Genomic DNA, 17383 nt, shown 5'->3' with positions numbered 1-17383 from the left:
AAAAATCTATTATCCATTTCCTCAAGATCACACACACATACATAGGGACACGCTGTTATCTCAGTGAATACAGCTCCGATTACCCCAAGACTGGTAACATAGACTCCTTACCTTAGATCAGATGTTCTCCAAAAAGATTATTCCAATTCCTGATCGCCATTCCAAATATCGATCATGCTTATTGATTGATTATTGGCTGCTGTAAATATATATTCCAGGCTGCATTCCAACTCGCGATCAGATCCCTCATCATCAGACGGCTCGCCAGCACAATGGAGCCAGTTGGCTCCACCTCTACAGATCTACAGATCCCAGGTCTAATCGACTGACCTGCAGTTACACAGGGATAAACGATAGGGGGCGTTTTTTTCCCCATCGGAGCTCCTGGAGGGGCTGCTGTACCAACGGGAGACTCGGTTGATGAAATATGAATTCAGATCGCTAATAAAAAAAATCTAACAACATTTTTCGTCGTCGGCACTCAACGGGGGGCATGATAAAACGAGAATAGTCATCGTCGGCATTCAAAGTGTTAAGGTTGTTAGTTCTAACCAGCATATCAATACCCAGCTCTAAGGTTGTTAATACTAACCACCATATCCATTCCTTTGGCCTGCTCGTAGTGCTCTGCCATGTAGATGTTGAAGGCAGAACGAGGACGTTTGGGCTTCCCCAGGCTGGTTAACTCCTAGGTGGGAGGGATTAAACAAAGACCACACCATGTCATGGATACAAAACATCATCACATGAATTAAACTAGTCTTACACAAAGTGCCATGCCTGTGAGTGAGCGACTGATACAGTTTTTTCTAATAAGTAGTGCTGTCAGGTGATTAAAAAAAATAATCTAATTAATTACAGGATTTGTAATTAATTAATCAAATTAATTGCATTTTAATCGCATAACCATTTTAGGCCTGATATTTTATATTCTATAATCATATTTCAAATTGCATGTGTCCGGATGGCAGAATTCAGTACCGTATCTACAAAACCTTCTGTTTAATCATCTTACCTTTATTAATTTGCTTAGATTTTTCAGGTCTGGTCAATTTTAGAATGGTGTTATTCACAGTAAAAAAAAAAGAAAAAAAAAGAATTGATATTCTCATTTGGTTCATTACAATTTACTCAAGCCTAGTAACAGACACAGTATTTCTGACACTGGGAATACATTCCCTGAGATCCATAGATGTCCCTAAAAAATGTGTAAATGTTTATTCTATGTTCTTATGGAATTAATCAGATTAAAAAAGAAAAAGAAAAAAAGAAAGAAATACACATTTTATTTATTTATTTAAATTAATTTGAGTAAATTTTCATAACGCGATAATTTGCTGTGTAATTAATTAATCTAATTAACGCGATAAACTGACAGCCCTACTAATAAGATAACATTTTCAGTATGTTCACTAAATTCCAATTGTATTGCAGTAAAATGAGATTGTCAAGCAGAAAATAATAATACAAAAAAGAAAAGTGTGTATATATACACACACACACACACACACACACACACATATTCATAAATATTGATACTTGGCGTTTCTGTATCGATATAATATCAGCAACCAAAATCTTGCGAGATATTGCTGTATCGATCTTTTCCCCCACCCCTATTGTTAGCCATGCTAGCAATCTAAACAATCAATCCATGCCATAGAGCCCCTTTGTACTTTCTTAGCGCCGCAGCTCAACGCAGGTAGGGGGCAACTCAGTCATGTAATTCAGTGGGTATTGCTGATTGGCTTGTATATATATATATATATACACAACACGCACACACAAACATGTTTCATATTGCCCAGCCCTAACACATCCATCAATCCACCTCTTCCTCACCTTCTTCTTGCGAAAGGCTTTTCTCTTTTCTCGCTTCATCCTCCCCTCCTCAACCAGTAGAGCTGCCTGGACTGGGGACAGCTGAGCGAGGTACCGTTCCTTCTCCACTTTGAACTGATCAATGGCTCGCACAGACGCATCCATGAACGGCTACAGGCGAGGAAGAGGGAAGAGGATTATAGTGGGGCTGAGCAATTTGTGGGAAAAAATATCTCATCGAGATTATCATTATTATTTTTGACTCATGTTGCAATTGCGATATGATTTGCGATATTGAGAGCTCATTATTATCAAAATGATCATGGTGTGATGTTTTTAGGGATCTATACCAAACAAAATATGTTTTCTTAAGTCTGCAGGACCGCAATTCATAATTTAGAATGGTATGTTGACTGTTGACTTGTTGTCGCCTTTAACAAATACTGCACCTCCTGCGGTTTGGATACAGCACTAGACCGTAATGTGATTGTGATAACAACATAAATAGTTTAGCCATAAAGGGGAATCAGGGGATTCTGATCTGCTTTAAAACATTCACATTTTACACAGCTCAACAGATTTTATACCATTTTTATGCAATTGGTAAAAACACATCTCTGTATAATGCAGTGGTACAGTGGAAAGATACTGGTATTGGATATTGGTCGGGTACCAGGCTAAAATAAGATACTGGTATTGGATATCAGTCCGGTACCAGGCTAAAATACGATTCAAGTTCAATTTCTTTCAAATACACAACAATACAGGGGCATTGCTTGCAGGTAATGAATGTTGTACATATTAAGGTGCAGTGCAGGGTGCCTGTGTGTTCAAGAGTTTTTAAGAGGTGTGTTCATGAGTATCATACTGGTATTGAATATGGGTCTGATACCAGACTAAGATACTGGTATTTATATGAGTCACTCCGATACCAGACTAAGATACTGGTATTGAATATGAGTCTGATATCAGGCTAATAATAAGATACTGATATTGAATATGAGTCTGTATCAGGCTAAAATAAGATACTGGTATTGAATATGGGTCTGATACCAAACTAAGATACTGGTATTAACACATTGGTTGCCAACGAGATTTCTCGTTATTGGCCGCCATGCGTTGGTTGCCAATAACGAGATTTCTCGTTGTTTAATCGTTATTTCTTTTATTAGCGATATCCATTCATTTTTCATCCGTCCAGCCTGACGTTATCATTGGGAATGGCTCTGAGCTCGAAAAGGGCAAATACCGCCCCCTATCGTCTCCCGGATGGTAATGCACATCATTGGATTGGATTGAGTGAAAAAGTGCATCAGAGAAAAACTCCGGTCCAGGGTTTTCCCATCTCTGGCAAGCAGTGTCTGTTACCAGATTCCCTGCCGAGGCTCGGAGCAGCTTTCGATTATGCGTTTCGGACTATAACGTTGGATCAATAAACGCAATCAATATTTGGAATGGCGATCAGGAATTGGATTCATCTTTTTGCAGACCATCTGATCTGAGGTAAGGAATCTATGTCACCAGTTTTGGGTTAATCAGAGTTATTTTTTCACAGATTTCACAACGTGTGTGTGTGTGTGTGGCGTTAGGCGCTGAGCGCGGCGCGAATAAATGATTTTTCAGCCTGCTCTTGTATCGTGCATAAGAACACAAACTCTCTCGATAATCAAGCGTTCATTTGAAAACGATTCATAAATCAGCCGGAAAATGACAACGTGTTTTGTGTATTCCAGTAAATGGCTATTTTCGCTCAGAAACTATACTCGTATTCAAAACCAGGGATGCACCGAATGGGAAATTCTTGGCCGAAACCGATACCGAAAATAGGAAACAGTTGGCCGAAAACCGAATGCCGAAAGGCCGAAAATGATTCATAGAATAGAATTTTTTTTTACCAATGCTACCTGATTATAGAAAAATATATGATTATGGCTAAACTTAACTTAAATAATCACTATTATGGGTCCATAAAACATTTATTCAGCACTTCTGAATGCATACAGTACATTAATTCCAAGTCAAGTGCATTTTCTTTTCTCTGTAGGATAACTACAACAAAGTGCATTCAGAACAAAGCCAATGTGCTTTAAAACTGCATAAAGATCTGCACACATAAGAGGGAGAATAGCTTATAGTAGACTTAATGATGTTACTGTAGTGGCTACAGTAAGCATTTTATATAAAAGTACTCTGTATTTTTGTATGACAACTAATAAAGAAACTTGAACTACTGTCATAATTCACGGCGTTCTAGCCTACATGGAAGGACTGTTGTATTTACTACATCTCCCGTGACTATTAGCGGGGGATGACGTAGCTTTAAGAGAGACGAGTGAAAGAGGACCGGAAGCCTCGTTAGCTAGCTTAACGCTAACGTTAATCAAAAAGGTTTTTAACCGCGACGGGCATATAGTAATGGTGAGGATATAAAGCATGTTAAAGACGCATTTATTGGACGCGTTGCGCGCGGAGTTTACATAGAAACAGAGGAGTTATCACAGGCTGCAGAACGCAGGACTGAAGAGCTCACTTTGTGCATGTAATGACTGAAGTCGCGTTTTGATGACATCATCACAACAACACGCGTTAGGTTACAGGTTGTTTCTGTTCTTTGACATTCGGTGATATATTTTCGGTGAAAAAACTCTTTCGGCCGAAAGCCGAAAGGCCATTTTCGGTGGCCGAATATTCGGTGCATCCCTATTAAAAACGGTATAAAACGGAAATGTACTGATGAAAAAACAATCCGTTTCGTACATGTTGACTGCAAGCAAGTCATTGATAAGCGACGGGTGTATTAGACACATAGCCATAATTTAAGATATAGTTTATGCGTTCGCAAATGTGCTCGTCCTCCCATTGATTAACGTGGTGGCATCCAAGCGATAAATCGTCATATCCGGCTGGCAACCAATGTGTTAAATATGAGTCTAATATCAGGCTAAAATTGGTATTATTATCTGTGAATTTCCCAGATAAAATCTGATTTCAAGAAACATGTCCAAACATGCCAGAAATGAAAAGCAAAGTCACTTGATTTTCTGCATTTTTGACACATAGAAATCTCTCTAAATGAAAGAATAGATTATAACTCAAACTATTTTTGTCCAATGACCTCAAACTGGCGGTCCAAGTCTATACGGTTCAGTAAAAGCAATGGATCAGATCAGTACTCGGTATCGGTTTAGGACTCTGCAGTGAAAATGTGGCATTAGTACATCTTGTCACTAGTACGGCTGTGGTTCTGTATGTATCATCTACCTTCTTCTGCTCTGGAGACATTATTCTCCACTGCTGGGCCATCTTGCTGACAATATCCATTGTTTTGACCGCTGAAAGGGAAACAATAACAGCTCCATGAACATTTAATTATATTTAAAACTTGTAAAAGATACTGACTTATCCTCTCTAATCTATAGATACTGGCTCCATTATCATCTCGAATCTATAGATAGTTACTGGCTCCATTATCCTCTCTCTAATCTATAGTTGCTGGCTCCATTATCCTCTCTCTAATCTATAGATACTGGCTCCATTATCCTCTCTCTAATCTATAGATACTGGCTCCATTATCCTCTCTCTAATCTATAGATACTGGCTCCATTATCCTCTCTCTAATCTATAGTTGCTGGCTCCATTATCCTCTCTCTAATCTATAGATAAAGATACCGACCCCATTATCCTCTCTCTAATCTATAGATACTGGCTCCATTATCCTCTCTCTAATCTATAGATACTGTCTGAATTGTCCTCTCTCTAATCTATAGATACTGGCTGAATTATCCCCTCTAATCTATAGATGTATACACATGTATCAGCAAAAAAGAAAATGGTTCTACAGACTAGGGCTGCGCCTAACGATTATTTTTAAAATTGATTAATCTAACAATATATTTTTACGATAAGTAGATTCAAGTAGATTCATCTAATGAGTAATTTATTGATTATTCTATAGATTATGTTTTATTACTCAATTCATAATCATTTATAATTTGTCAAGACACCTGATCAGAAAAATAAAACCTTCACCCTGAACTTTTTTTTTTTTTTTTTTTTACTTAAAAAAGTTGACTTAAAACTTTAAATGGGACTGCCCACCAGTTAAGATATTCTGGAAAGAGGTGACCCAGCAATTATCAAATCTCTTACCTCTGAATATACCTGTACACCCCTCTTATTACTGCTGAATGATGTTTTTGAGTATGCAGTACATCCACAGCTAAAGAGATTGGTTTTATCGGGTATCAGTGGCTAAAAAACTGATAGCATCACGATGGTTCCAACCGGAAAAAATTTGCCGAAAGGTCTGGATTATTACATATCTCGATGTGATTTATCAAGAAATATCTACAGCAAGAATTTTGGGTCTCAATGAATCCAAAATGACAATGTGGTTAGAAGTGGTGGAGAAAATAAAAGCTAGCATATAATGGTAGTGGCTGGTTAGGAGCGAGGGATAATGGATGGATTATCCAATGGGGGGTCCCGGGAGGGGGGGGGGGGGTACGAGCTAGAGCATATGTGTGTAGGGTATTAGATAGCAGGTATTGGGGGTATATCCTGTATAAGACATTTAACTATATGGTGATTTCATTGGATGTGCACTGTTAATAATGCTTGTATATCTTATCGTGTGTTGTCATGTTTGTTTATATGTTTGTTTAAAAAATAATAAAAAAAATAAAACAAACAAATTTAAATGGTTATGACATGGATATATTTCATCACTGGAGAGATACAGCATGCCTTTAAGATCATGGCTGGCAAATTAGTTTTTGCATCAGTGGGGCAAGAAAAATGAATGACACCATTTATAGACTGTAACAACGGCTACTACAAGGATCATTTTGTAGTACAAATGAGACCATTGGAGAGGAGGAGGATGTAAGACACGCTTCCCCACCGCTCCTGAGTGTGTGACTAAACTTGCATATTATACTCTTATCAAATTGAACACATGTGTTAAGTAGGTGTTTGAACAGTCATTCAAACCGAAATTGATGAATTATCGGTGATATCAGTGCGGAAATATAACTTATAATGCCGTATACACGAAAAGGAGGCCCAACACCGAGACGCCACGGAGGCGGGTGACGAAACCGGGATCCTAACCGCTGGACTACTACAAGCCATGATGGGCTCTCTTAAGACTGATATCTTTGCCAAAATCGACTCCCTTTCAAACTCTCTCAGATCGGAGATGCTGTCAGTCAAAGACGAGCTAAAGAAATCGATTGAGAAAGTACAAAACAAACTCGAAACGCAAGGAGCGGTTATAGTGGAGTTGGAACGCGGCGCCACAGATCAGCGTTTCCGTTAGCCGGTAATTACCGGTATTTGACCGGCAAAATCTGTTGAAGTCCGACATATTTAATCTCTCCGGTCTTAATGTCCGGTGAAAATAATTCCCTGAGTCTAAGCACAATTTGATTATTTGAATTGTATTAAAATAGGCTAAAATTAAATAGCCTATGCGATGAACGAAACAATCATTACATTTGTTTCATCGTTGCTTCTAATAATGACAACGACGTTGTCAGTGAGAGCTTAGTGCTGGGTGTGCGAACTTTTGTGAAGCTGCAGAGCCGGAGCAGCAGCAGCACAATGCAGTACTCCAGCAGTACTCCAATTCAGCCATTTTCAATTCAATGTTGGGTGGGGGGCGCTGCTGTGCGGTCCCCAGAAAAGAGCCAATAACAGCTGAATCTGCTGCTCTGCATCGACATACTCTCACAAATAAGTCATTGGGAGGTGGAGAGAGAGTCGTCACGCAAACCCACGATAATGTTGCCGTCTCTCTCTGCCAAATTTCTCAGTTCTTCGCTTGATATAATTAATACAAATGTCCAATATAACGGAATTCGTTAGCTCATAAAAATGTGATTATAACAGACTGTTGTTTATTAATGTCGGGCGACTGCCCACAGACACCTATTTGATTTAAAGTCGGCAGCAGCACGAGTCTCGGGACTTATTTTATTTGGAATATAATGACTTTATACGCAAAAGTAGCCTAGTTTTAAGTAAAAATATTATAAATCTACATGCCTTGATGATGTCATTCTTTTGTTTTGTTGTCATTCTTTTGCCTATCAATTGTTTTTAAGCTCAATAAACTCTGACCGGAATTTCTGTCATTTGACCGGTAGATTGAAATCTACCGGACACCGAGGCCGGCAACAATTTTTTCTAACGGAAACCCTGCCACAGATAACAGCACCCGCATCCGTGAGCTGGAAGCCACCGTCGGCTCCCTGGTGACCAGGGTAGAATACCTAGACAACAGATGTGAGGATATGGAGAGAAGAATGCGGAGAAACAACATCCGTCTGCTGGGTGTACCAGAGGGAGCAGAAGGTCCACGACCAACGGAATACATAGCCGGGCTGCTCCAAAAGCTACTCGGCCTGGAGGAGAAGCCGTTACTGGATCGGGCCCACCGCACCCTGCGAAGCCGCACCCGAGAAGGAGAGCCCCCACGACCGTTTGTCAGAGTACATTTCTTCCACGTTCGCAACGATATGATGCAGCAAGCGGGGAAAAGGTCTCCCCTGCTCCTCGATGGGAAAAGGATCTCTATCTTCGCGGACTATACAACGGCAGTAGCTAAGAAGCAAGCTAGCTTTGGTGAGGTGAAACGCCTCCTGCGAACCTGCACTGAAGTGAAGTATGGACTTGTTTATCCTGCAGTTCTGAGGATAACTTTACCGGACAACTCGACACACCGATTCGAAGACTCAGCTCTGGCAACAGACTTCACCCAAAAATATTTGAAAACGATGACTGTGCCTAAATAACCAAAAGATCGCATAGCTGGTCGTATTGGCAGGTTAGCCGACAAGCTATCTAGTAGGCTAGCTGGCTGTGCTAGCTGTTTAACTGAGCTAACCTAGAATGGACTATCGAGGACACTCGGAAAATGTTAAACTTTCACTTCTTGTCCTGGCGGGTGAGTAGGCTACATAAACACGAACACTATATAACCTATCTTTTGTGTTATCCACAATAAGCATACAACATTATAACTGTTTACCACCAGTAGCCTACTTAGCCGACAGGCTAAACAACATGGCAGCGTTAGCCGTTTGACTGATGTAGTTAGCCTAGCAGAAGCAACAGATAACATGAACTGTTGCTTCGGCATTCTCACTTTTATTTTTTTATTCTTACTTTTTCTCTTACCTTTGTCGAGGAGTAAACTACACAACTGACTGCTGCTGTAACTAGAGTTGTTCCGATACCGATACTAGTATCGGAAATGCCGCCGATACTGCCTAAAATGCTGGTATCGGTATCGGCGAGTACACGTAAATTCTAGCCTCCGATCCCATGATGTAATTTATCTCCTGCCGAGTCCTGCGGAGAGTGAGGATTATAAAATGAACATGTTTTAAAGTGTGATGCTGTGTCATTTTAACAGCAGATACACTTTCTTAAATTCCATTGTCCCCGACAGTGCGGTGTGACGGGGAGCTCGGACGGGAATCGGGATGTGTTTGGCTGGTGTTATGATAGCATTAGCTGGAAAGATAGCTAGTTGGAACAACATCCGCTTTTAACGTTACATCAAATCAGATGATCGCCTGTCCTTTCTCCAGGACCTAACACTGTCCGTGACCGTCTATCAACAATAATGCACCCACGGTGAATTGTATTTAAGTTAAGTAGCTACGGAATAGCGTTAGCTGACTATTACTAACGTTATCTTAATGTCAATGCGGGAAGGCGAGCTAGGTCAGTTAGCTTAGCTTGATAACGTTACCGTGTCTAAAGTTGGTGCTATTCACATAATCCAGCAATAATGGCTGCAGACCTGCAAGCAAAGTACAGCAAGTGCCAAAGGATAAGAGTCTGAGGCGGAGTTTCAAAAGAGAATGTTGAATATTTATTTTGCATCAAAAATCACAACATGAACGTTCTATCTGCCACTAGCTTACAGACTGAATAGGGTATATCTGCAGAGCCACTGAGTAGCGAGTGCAACACCGTTTAATGTCCGTGTGGATCATTGGAGTAGGGTATATCTGCAGTGCTGCAGCCCATACTCATTGATTAATGATACTAATACAAATCTATACAATCACCTGTTGTTGAATAAATACCATACGTTCTAGTTATTACTAAAAAAACAGTATAACAGTATCTAAAAAAAAAAAATATATATAATTTATATAATTAAAAAAAAATAAAAAATTATGCACTGGTATCGGATAAATATCGGTATCGGCCGATACCCAAAGCTTAGGTATCGGAATCGGATCGGAAAGGGAAAAATGGTATCGGAACATCTCTAGCTGTAACGTGTCCCTCAAACGTAGATAGGTGATGTAACACGTATCCTCTGTATCACCTATAGTAAACATAACCTTACTTAGGCCTTTCGAAGTTATATTTTCCAATATGTTATGGGACCAAACAAGACTCTGGCAGTTAATCAGTTGACTTTTGAGTGTCAAACAATGATTGTTTAAAAAAAAAAAGGAAAAAAAACTGAATCAAGTGAAATGTATGTTTTTTGTTATTGTTTTTTTGTATATATTTTCTATGTGTGTGTGTATATGTGTATATATATATATATATATATGTGTATGTGTGTATATATGTATATACACTTTCACACGTTTATTTTGAGGGCTAAACAGCTCTCTAAAAGTGTACCAAAAGTTATATTCTAGGTGGACATAAGACATATGTACTGTAGTACCAATGCTTAACGGTTCACACACTTGATTTATATTTGATGTTCATGTTTGATTTTTGATTTCTCTTGTACCAACGGTCACACACCTCAGGTAGTATAGAGTAGAGGTAAAGGAAATATGATTCCTCACAGTGATGTGGACATATTTCGAGCTCGAAAAGGAAGCTACTTAGTAAGGGTTAAGGGTTGCCCGAGTGGCCAACTCGGGCATGTTAGGGGTAGGGTAATTTCTCTCTCTGTATTATGGTACCAACCAACTTTATTAGTTTTTATTTTTATTTATTTCTTATTTCTATATCGTTACACCATGACATCAGAATCTTTACAACAGTCTCAGGGAGACAAAACAACTAATGCAAAATGGCAGATACCTTAATTTAATATATTTCATGGAACTGCAGAGGCCTTCAAAAGCTTACTAAAGTAAAACAAGTTATGAACAGGATAAAACAACTAAAAGCCAAGATTGTGTTTTTACAGGAGTCACACTTACTAGCGAACGACACACCTAAAATACAACGGAGGTGGCCAGGACAGGTCTTCTCAACCTCATACTCTACCAATGTTAGAGGTGTAATGACACTAATACACAGGTCTATTCCATTCCAAATTGAAGAGGTGATAAAGGATCCTAATGGTAGATTCTTGATTATACAAGGTCGCCTTCTCTCTGAACACCTCAATTTAATCAACGTATATGGACCAAATAATGATGACGTTAACTTCTATAATAACCTATTTCTAAAAATCTCAACACTACCAGGCAAATATATAATCGCTGGGGACTTTAACTGCACCCTCGACCCAAAGGAAGATAGATCATTCGGAGTAGATAACACCCACACAAGATGCAGGAAAACATTACACTATTTTATAAAAGAGCTGAACCTGCTGGATATATGGAGGCACCTAAATCCATCAAAGAAAGAATTTTCCTGCTACTCAAGTACATACAAAAGTTACTCCAGAATAGACTACTTCCTGATATCAACAGAACTACTACCTAACATTAGAGGATGTAAACACAACAGCATAGTCATATCAGACCATGCAGCTGTGTCTATGGTATATGTGGAACCAAAACTGATACACAAATCTCATAAATGGAGATTTCAAACAAAATGGATGAAAGATCCAACATTTTTACTTTTTTTGGGAGAACAAATTGATATATACTTTGAAATTAACACGACTCAAACGTCAGCCACAATTAGATGGGAAGCCTTCAAGGCATATATTAGAGGTCAAATTATAAGCTACACAAGTAGAACGACAAGAGAGAGAACGAAAGAAATTAGAGATCTGGAATCCAAAATCAAAATGTTTGAGAATGAAAGGTTTCAGAAAGGACAGAACGAACATCTCATTTCAAAACAATTATTAATACTTAGAACTCAATACAACGAGATAACATACGATAAAGCTGCTGCAAATGTGATGAGGCTAAAACAGAATTATTACGACCAAGGAGAAAAACCTGGTAGACTCCTTGCATGGCGCATTAAAAAACAACAGACTGAGAGGACAATCACTAACATAGAGGACGGAAATGGAAATAATATAATCGATCCATTAGAGATTAAGGGTGTGTTCACACCTGAAAGTCCGGACTTTCCGTGGATAGTCCGGACTTTCTGGTGGACCAAATGTGAAAATGATACATTGTTCAATTTTGGTTTGCGTTCACACTACCCTGTTTGGTGCGGATCTAATTTGTAAACAAAGGACATGCTGTCGCATCTATTGGACAATAGCACTCACAAACGTAATCAGTTGCCGGCAGCGTAATGAGAGAGATACTATTATGAGCACGGCGCTAAAAAAGAGAGGAGAAAAAGAGAGGAGAGAGAGAGAGGAGAGAGAGGAGAGAGAGGAGAGAGAGGAGAGAGAGAGAGAGACCCCTTTCCTTCCTGCGTAAGCTGTCAACTACTAGACAGCTGCATAGAAGCAGCTCGAGATGCGTTGTTGTTACAGAGCTGGTCCACGCTGCTATTATGAAATTACCCAAAAAGTATGTAAGCTTTTTTTTTTTTCTTTATCCGAGAGAATGTCCGCGAATGTCCTCCTCACGCAGGAGAAAGTTGGGGGGTCCGCGCGCGGCGCGAGTAGAGAGAGAGAGAGGAAGAGAGAGACTGCGTCTAGAGAGGAGAGAGAGAGAGGGAGGAAGAGAGAGACTGTCCGCGTGCGGCGCCAGTCTAGAGAGGAGTAGGCTACTTTGCTTCCTGGATTAGGTACTATAGTTCGATTGAAACAAACCGAGTCCCAACTTTTCAAGAGGACCATGGTTCGGTTGTTTGGTCCTCATTATAGTTCGGTTTGCGTTCACACCTGTACAAACCAAACGGACTATCGATCTAAAGGGACCATGGTCCACTTAAAGTGGACCAAACAGAGTAGGTGTGAACGCGCCCTAACACAACATTTAGAACCTTTTATGAAAAACTATATAGCTCAGAATATAACATTAGTGAAGATACACAAACTAAATTTCTTGATAACCTTAACATCCCCAAAATCTCTGAAGAAAGAAAGAAAACCCTGGACGAACAATTAAACATAACAGAGATAACAGAGGCCATAGGAGCATTAAAATCTGGAAAAACAGCGGGACCAGACGGCCTCTCAATTGACCTATATAAACATTTTAAAGATAAATTAGTGACCCCCCTTTTTTAAATGTACCTAGAATCCTTTGAAAATGGCTACTTACCCGCATCAATGAAAGAGGCCCAGATTATCCTGCTCCCAAAACCAGGCAAAACCAATACTAAATGAGAGAACCTCCGTCCTATAAGTTTGATAAACAACGACACCAAAATCCTTAGTAAAATCTTGGCCAAAAGAATAGAGAACGTGCTCCCAGAGATAGTGGGAGATGATCAAAATGGATTCATAAAAGGGAGACAGGGATTTCACAATGTCAGACGGGTCTTCAACATCCTATACAACCAAAAAGGAGAGAGGGACACAGGCCTTCTCTCGCTCGATGCGGAGAAGGCCTTCGATAGGGTGGAATGGGCTTATCTTTTTGATCGATTTGGATTTGGAAATTACTTTTGTAACTGGATCAAATTACTACACCTAAACTCTGTAGCTGAGGTACTAACAAACGAAGTGACATCTAAACCCTTTAATATCACCAGGGGTTGCCCTCAAGGCTCGCCTCTATCACCGCTTTGATATAATTGATCAGTTCGGTAGTATCTCCGGATATAAACTAAACGCCTCAAAATCATCACTTATGCTGCTTAATGACAATGAGAGAAAAACCGCTGACCAAGAAGAATTCCCTTTCAAGCTCTCGAACAGCTTCACTTATCTGGGCATCAAAATAATACCCCAAATAGAAAATATAGCATCAATAAACTATGAACCTATGATAGACTCTGTATTCAAATCCATAGAGAGATGGATGTTCTTGCCCATCTCTGTGATAGGGAGGATAAACATACTAAAGATGTCCATACTACCAAAGTTCCTATACTTATTTCAAAATATCCCTCTGGCACCACCGGTAAGAATGTTCGGAAAGATTGCATCTCTCATCTCAAAATGTATATGGCGTAAGAAATGTCCTAGAGTCCGCCTATCTCTGTTGTACCTTCCATTCGATGCAGGGGGGTTGACCTGTCCTAACCTTCATTGGTATTACCTGGCTGCACAATTGAGAACTGTAATGTTTTATTTTTCTAAGGAAGATGCACCATCATGGATGGGAGTGGAAGCATACCCAATGCAACTACCACTACATTTATACATGTATTCAGCTGAGCCAAAATATTTAAGAAAACATACTACACACCCCATAGTGCTCAACATGATTAATGTATGGTATGAGGTAAAGAAATTTATGAAAATAAATAACTCCATGTCGCAATTCAGCCCAATCTGGGGAAACGTCTCATTTAAACCAGGCAAACTGGATGCCGGATTCAAACTATGGACAAAAGAAGGAATAAGTAAACTATCTGACCTTTACAAAGATGGGGTCTTGATGCCTTTTGAGGAACTATCAATAAAATACATCATCCCAAGGAAGCATTTTTTTAAATACTTGCAACTGAGAAGTTTCATTCCCTCTCTGCAAAACCAATCACTGGCAATTCCTACACTTTCATCTTTATAAAAAATTATCATCAAGAACTGCAATAGCAAAGGCCTGTTATCAATGTTCTATAACTGGCTTGTATCTGGTTCAGACGAGACGTCATTATCTAGATTGGAGTCATGGAGGCTGGACTTGGGAGAGGAGATCTCAAACGAGGACTGGAACAGAGCATGCGAGGAGGCTCAGACACAAACAGCCAACACTAGCTTAAAACTACTTCAATACAAATGGTTGATGCGGACTTATATAACCCCTGTCAAACTGAATAAATACAACAGCAACACACCAGATAGGTGCTTTAAATGTACCGAGGATCAGGGAACTTTTATACATTGTATTTGGGAATGTGACAAAATCAAGAAGTTCTGGGGGGAGGTGGTGAATAAAATCAAAGATATCCTGTCAGTGAATATCCCACTAGACTCCAAAATGATATTGTTACATTTATACCCAATAAATCTGAACCTGAGAACCAAACAATTTAAATTTATTGATTTTGCTATACTACAGGCAAAAAGAACAATAGCTTTCAATTGGAAGAAAATAGACGCACCCACAATCGGTGCTTGGATTAAAAACAGGTTTACGAGGATATATGGAAACCATTTAATGAATATCTGAGAAGGGAAGATATAGGAGGGCTGCTATAGGATGAGTCCCCCGCTCTCTCCCGCGGTCAGCCGTGGCCCAGACCCCGGGAGAGAGCGGAGGCACGTCAGTGAAGGTGTTATAAAGATGTAATTTATTTTTATTTTTTATTTATTTTTATTTTTTATTTGCATTTTCTTTTCTTCTTTTCAATTATTTATATTTGTGAACGAGCTATTCTAATGGAGGTACCAATGAATGTACGTACTATTTCTGTATGACAACTAGAGTTGTTCCGATACCGATACCAGTATCGGAAATGCCGCCGATACTGCCTAAAATGCTGGTATCGGTATCGGCGAGTACCCTCTAATTCTGCGCTCCGATACCATATGACGTAATTTATCAACAACACTGCGGTCTGCTGAGTGAGCATTATAAAACAAACGTGTTTTAACCGACCGTGAATTAAAGTGTCAGTGCCATTTGTCATTTTAACAGCAGATACTTTCTTAAAATGCCATCGTCCCGACAGAGCGTTGTTGACGGGGAGCTCTGATGGGTTCGCTTGGTGGTGTTATTAGCATTGAACAGCTAACCGAAAGCTAGCGTTAACTAACGTTAAAGTTTTAGCTTTAACGTTACCTTGGCTAAAGTTGGGGCTATTCATAATCCAGCAATAATGGCTGCAGACCTGCAAGCAAAGTACAGCAAGTTGGCAAAGGAATATTCCAAGTTAAAACACATTTTCACCAGTAACGTTACAGTCTTTCCATCTACCGGTAGCTCATGCTAGCTAACCCAGCTCACGTTAACGTCGTCACTGATCGACCACCTCGCGTACACAATTAATGACATGTTGCGGACAGCCATATCAGTGACAATGTTTAGCTTTAGTGCCAAATGATAAGAGTCTGAGGCGGAGTCTCAAAAGAGAATGTTGAATATTTATTGTGCAAAAATCCCAACACAGCCTCTGCTACCTAAACGGAGCCTTGTGGAGGCAAGTGCAGCAACGAATAATGTCCGTGTGGAACTAATGTGCCAACAACATTTCCGTGGGTGAACTCATTGAGATAGTTTTCAATTACTGATACTAATACTAATCTATACAATCACCTGTTGTTGAATAAATACCATTACTTTATAGTTATTACTAAAAAACAGTATATATAAAACAGCTGTATAAATATATATATATTTTTTAATATAATTTATGTAATATTTTTTTTTATATATATTTTTTTAATGTATGCACTGGTATCGGATCAGTATCGGTATCGGCCGATACCCAAAGCTTAGGTATCGGAATCGGATCGGGAAGGAAAAAATGGTATCGGAACATCTCTAATGACAGCAGTAAAAACAAACTCAAAGATGCTAAGAGAGAGAAAAGGGGAGGGGGGAGGGGGTATGTGGGTATACGTATAATCTTGTGGAGAAAAAGAATTAAGAATAACTGACGACAATGAAAACCTGAAATGTGTACTGTAAAACCCAATAAAAATATTGTACAAATGAGACCATTGCTGCAACAATTGGTAGCCTAATTCTATAGATGGCTGCTCTATGAATGGTAACAGCCCTACTTGGATGTTGTATGACTGTGACATGGTTCTGAATATGATCTACTCTTCAGAAAGTATTCAACAATGTTCCACATGATGTTGTTGTTATAGACTTCATTTAAAAACAATTAGACTAAATGTATTTTTTTGGCATCAATCTACACAACACATACAAGTGAAAACATGTTTTTAGAATTTAGAATTTGTTTTAAGTAATTACATATTTGTACTGCATGGACATAAATAGCATGGTTTTAAACGTTTGGCCCAAAACCACATGGGATTGGCATAAATTGTGCATGGCTCTTCTGGTTCCATTGATCGCCCTATTCTCTCAGATATCTTGAGGTCAGAGGTCGTCATTCAGTGAGCTAACATAACAGCCAGGTCAGGAGGCAGCTCTCCAAGATTAGTGTGAATAAGGCCAGAGGACCGGACAACACCAATCCCAGGGTGCTCAAAGCATGTGCGGAGCAGCTGGCAGCACCACTCCAACATCTCTTCAACCTCTCCCTGAGGCTGGAGAGGGTGCCCCAGCTCTGGAAGACCTCCTGCATCATCCCAGTGCCCAAGAAGGGATGACCCAGCACCCTCAAC

The 17383-nt window shown here is 39.6% G+C and overlaps 1 protein-coding gene across 1 annotated transcript in view; it reads right to left on the bottom strand.

The window, feature by feature from the left end:
* The window catches only part of tfam (transcription factor A, mitochondrial), a 49571-nt gene that overhangs the window by 10785 nt on the left and 21403 nt on the right, over nucleotides 1–17383 (bottom strand). Inside the window, exons 3-5 of the mRNA XM_084323741.1 lie at nucleotides 5083–5153; nucleotides 1843–1992; nucleotides 593–688 (exon numbers count right to left, since the gene is read on the bottom strand). Of these exons, the coding sequence (XP_084179867.1) occupies nucleotides 593–688; nucleotides 1843–1992; nucleotides 5083–5153 (317 nt within the window). The remainder of the gene's footprint in view (nucleotides 1–592; nucleotides 689–1842; nucleotides 1993–5082; nucleotides 5154–17383) is intronic.

This window comes from Notolepis coatsorum, assembly GCF_963971535.1.
Source record: "Notolepis coatsorum genome assembly, chromosome: 10".
NCBI lineage: Eukaryota > Metazoa > Chordata > Actinopteri > Aulopiformes > Paralepididae > Notolepis > Notolepis coatsorum.
Note: the sequence above shows the minus strand (reverse complement) of the source record. Positions and strands in the feature narration are given on the sequence as shown.